This window comes from Cherax quadricarinatus, chromosome 10 (genome assembly GCF_038502225.1).
Source record: "Cherax quadricarinatus isolate ZL_2023a chromosome 10, ASM3850222v1, whole genome shotgun sequence".
Taxonomy (NCBI): Eukaryota; Metazoa; Arthropoda; class Malacostraca; order Decapoda; family Parastacidae; genus Cherax; species Cherax quadricarinatus.
In genome coordinates, this window is record NC_091301.1 from 50490410 (window position 1) to 50495409 (window position 5000).

Genomic DNA, 5000 nt, shown 5'->3' on the forward strand with positions numbered 1-5000 from the left:
GAGGCAGTGAACCACCATGAACCACACTTACTGAGGCAGTGAACCACCATGAACCACACTTACTGAGGCAGTGAACCACCATGAACCACACTGAGGCAGTGAACCACCATGAACCACACTTACTGAGGCAGTGAACCACCATGAACCACACTTACTGAGGCAGTGAACCACCATGAACCACACTTACTGAGGCAGTGAACCACCATGAACCACACTTACTGAGGCAGTGAACCACCATGAACCACACTTACTGAGGCAGTGAACCACCATGAACCACACTTACTGAGGCAGTGAACCACCATGAACCACACTGAGGCAGTGAACCACCATGAACCACACTTACAGAGGCAGTGAACCACCGTGAACCACACTTACTGAGGCAGTGAACCACCATGAACCACACTGAGGCAGTGAACCACCATGAACCACACTTACTGAGGCAGTGAACCACCATGATCCACACTTACTGAGGCAATGAACCACCATGAACCACACTTACTGAGGCAGTGAACCACCATGAACCACACTTACTGAGGCAGTGAACCACCATAAACCACACTTACTGAGGCAGTGAACCACCATGAACCACACTTACTGAGGCAGTGAACCACCATGAACCACACTTGCTGAGGCAGTGAACCACCATGATCCACACTTACTGAGGCAGTGAACCACCATGAACCACACTGAGGCAGTGAACCACCATGAACCACACTGAGGCAGTGAACCACCATGATCCACACTTACTGAGGCAATGAACCACCATGAACCACACTTACTGAGGCAGTGAACCACCATGAACCACACTTACTGAGGCAGTGAACCACCATGAACCACACTTACTGAGGCAGTGAACCACCATGAACCACACTGAGGCAGTGAACCACCATGAACCACACTTACTGAGGCAGTGAACCACCATGAACCACACTTACTGAGGCAGTGAACCACCATGAACCACACTTACTGAGGCAATGAACCACCATGAACCACACTTACTGAGGCAGTGAACCACCATAAACCACACTTACTGAGGCAGTGAACCACCATGAACCACACTTACTGAGGCAGTGAACCACCATGAACCACACTGAGGCAGTGAACCACCATGAACCACACTTGAGGCAGTGAACGATCATGAACCACACTGAGGCAGTGAACCACCATGAACCACACTTACTGAGGCAGTGAACCACCATGAACCACACTTACTGAGGCAGTGAACCACCATGAACCACACTTACTGAGGCAGTGAACCACCATGAACCACACTTACTGAGGCAGTGAACCACCATGAACCACACTTACTGAGGCAGTGAACCACCATGAACCACACTGAGGCAGTGAACCACCATGAACCACACTTACTGAGGCAGTGAACCACCATGAACCACACTTACTGAGGCAGCGAACCACAATGAACCACGCTTACTGAGGCAATGAACCACCATGAACCACGCTTACTGAGGCAGTGAACCATCAAGAACCACGCTTATTGATGCAGTGAACCATCATGAACCACACTTTCTGAGGCAGCGAACCATCATGAGCCAGACTGAGGCAGTGAACCACCATGAACCACACTTGCTGAGGCAGTGAACGATCATGAACCACACTTATTGATGCAGTGAACCATCAAGAACCACACTTACTGAGGCAGTGAACCATCATGAACCACATTTACTGAGGCAGTGAACCATCATGAACCACACTGAGGCAGTGAACCATCATGAACCACACTTACTGAGGCAGTGAACCATCATGAACCACACTTACTGAGGCAGTGAACCATCATGAACAACACATATTGAGGCAGTGAACCATCATGAACCACACTGAGGCAGTGAATCATCATGAACCACACTTACTGAGGCAGTGAACCATCATGAACCACACTTACTGAGGCAGTGAACCATCATGAACTACACTTACTGAGGCAGTGAACCACCATGAACCACACATACTGAGGCAGTGAACCATCATGAACCACACATACTGAGGCAGTAAACCATCATGAACCACACTTACTGAGGCAGTGAACCATCATTAACCACACTGAGGCAGTGAACCATCATGATTCACATACCGAGGCAGTGAACCATCATGAGCCACACTTACTGAGGCAGTGAACCATCATGAACCACACTTACTGAGGCAGTAAACCATCATGAACCACACGTACTGAGGCAGTGAACCATCATGAACCACACTTACTGAGGCAGTGAGCCATCATGAACCACACACACTGAGGCAGTGAACCATCATGAACCACGCTTACTGAGGCAGTGAATCACCATGAACCACGCTTACTGAGGCAGTGAACCACCATGAACCACACTTACTGAGGCAGTGAACCATCATGAACCACACTTATTGATGCAGTGAAACATCATGAACCACACGTACTGAGGCAGTGAACCACCATGAACCACACTGAGGCAGTGAACTACATGAACTACACTTACTGAGGGCATGAACCACCTTAAACCGTTCTTGCTGAGGCAGTGAGTCTTGAACCACATTGAGGTAGTGAACCCCCATGAACCACAGTTACTGAGGTAGAGATCCACCGTGAACCACACTTACTGTGGCAGTGAACCACCGTGAACCACATTTACTGAGGTAGTGAACCCTCATGAACCACACTTACTGAGGTAGTGAACCATGAACCGCACTTACCGTGGAGAAGGACCAACATGAACCACACTGTCCCTGGTCCTTGACTTCAGTGACAGCACCCTTGGTTCTCCAATCAACGTCAGCCTCCCTGGTTCTACCTGGTTCAGCTCGGTACACTGAGGTAGACTTTGGTCTGACACCTTGCTTCAACCCGTTCATTCTCCCTGCGATCTCCTGGCTGGTCTGTAACACGCGTTTAGTGGTGATAAGTGGTGTTAACGGGTGTTAAGTGGTGTTAAGTGGCGTTAGGTAGTGTTAAGTGGTGTTAGGTGGTGTTAAGTGGTGTTAGATTGTGTTAAGTGATGTTAGGGGGTGTTAAGTGGTGTTAAGTGGTGTTAGGTGGTGTTAAGTGGTGTTAGGTGGTGTTAAATGATGTTAGGGGGCGTTAAGTGGTGTTAGGGTGGTGTTAAATAGTGTTAGGTGGTGTTAAGTGGTGTTAAGTGGTGGCCAGTGGTGTTAGGTGGTGATAGGTGGTCTTAACTGGTGTTAAGTGGTGTTAGGTGGTGTTAAATGGTGGGAAGTTAAGTGATATAGGTATTTATATGTGGTGTTAAGTGATGGAAAGTGGTGTTAAATGGTGTTAAGTGGTGTTAAGTGGTGTTAAGTGATGTTAAGTGGTGTTAAGTGATGTTAAGTGGTGTTAAGTGGTGTTAGGTGGTAAGTGGTGTTAGATTGTGTTAAGTGATGTTAGGGGGTGTTAAGTGGTGTTAGACTGTGTCAAGTGATGTTAGGGGGTGTTAAGTGGTGTTAAGTGGTGTTAGGTGGTGTTAAGTGATGTTAGGGGTGTTAAGCGGTGTTAAGTGGTGTTAAGTGGTGTTAAGTGATGTTAAGGGGTGTTAAGTGGCGTTACGGGGGTGTTAGATGGTGTTAAATAGTGTTAAGTGGTGTTAGGTGGTGTTAAGTGGTTTTAAGTGGTGGTCAGTGGTGTTAGGTGGTGATAGGTGGTCTTAAGTGGTGTTAGGTGGTGTTAAATGGTGGGAAGTTAAGTGATATATGTACTTATATGTGGTGTTAAGTGGTGGAAAGTGGTGTTAAGTAGTGTTAGGTGGTGTTAAGTGATGTTAGGGGGTGTTAAGTGGTGTTAAGTGGTGTTAGGTGGTGTTAAGTGATGTTAGGTGGTGTTAGGTGGTGTTAAGTGGTGTTAAGTGGTGTTAAGTGGTGTTAAGTGGTGTTAGGTGATGTTAAGTGATGTTAGGTGGTGTTAAGTGATGTTAGGGGGCGTTAAGTGGTGTTAAGTGATGTTAGGGGGTGTTAAGTAGTGTTAAGTGGTGTTAAGTAGTGTTAAGTGGTGTTAAGTGATGTTAGGTTGTGTTAAGTGATGTTAGGTGGTGTTAAGTGATGTTAGGGGGTGTTAAGTGGTGTTAAGTGGTGTTAAGTGGTGTTAAGTAGTGTTAGGTGGTGTTAAGTGGCGTAAAGTGATATATATATATATATATATATATATATATATATATATATATATATATATATATATATATATATATATATATATATAAAATCGCACATTTTTCATAGTTATAAACTTATGTTTGATGTTAATATTACAAAGTTTAAAATTTATGTTGAATATTAACATTGATGTTCGTGTTCAATAACACTAAAAATATTATGTTTTATTATTTCAGATTGTATAATAAAACTGCTGATAGATAGAGCTCTAGATAGATCATTGTTGCTCTAGATAGATAATTATGAAGCAAATTGAAGAATTAGAGACTAGTGCAACATTCGTGCAACATTTGGGAGAAAAAGTTTGTCTAAGAAGTGACATCTCCAGTCCAGTACAGAGAAGAATGGTGAAGGTTAACGAGGAGTGTAATGAGTCCCTCAGCCTGAAGTGTATCATGTGGGTGGAGAAGTGACTTATGTACTGTAGACAGTGTATAAGTCTCTTATGTACTGTAGACAGTATATAAGTCACTTATATACTGTAGACAGTATAAAAGTCACTTATATACTGTAGACGGTATATAAGTCACTTATATACTGTAGACAGTATAAAAGTCACTTATATACTGTAGACGGTATATAAGTCACTTATATACTGTAGACAGTATATAAGTCACTTCTTCCAGCATATACTGATGGACGGTACACATGGACTCCAGACTGACAGACTCCTCAGGTGAAACGTGTGATGGTTCACCGGTCTTCTCTGTACCTGACTCAGGAAGCCACTGGCCGTCGACACGTCTCCATAATAGTGATTCCAGTGTTACGAAAGTGTTGGTTGATGATAGATAGTTGAGTTGAGGTTGATGATAGTTGAGTTGGGTTGATGATAGATAGTTGAGTGGGGGGTGACGATAGATAGTTGAGTG

General features: G+C 44.6%; 1 protein-coding gene across 1 annotated transcript in view; it reads right to left on the reverse strand.

Moving 5' to 3' along the window:
• LOC128688078 (digestive cysteine proteinase 3) overlaps positions 1-5000 on the reverse strand; it is a 25003-nt gene that overhangs the window by 14633 nt on the left and 5370 nt on the right. Inside the window, exon 4 of the mRNA XM_070083818.1 lies at positions 2680-2862. Coding sequence (XP_069939919.1) covers positions 2680-2862 — 183 coding nt within the window. The remainder of the gene's footprint in view (positions 1-2679; positions 2863-5000) is intronic.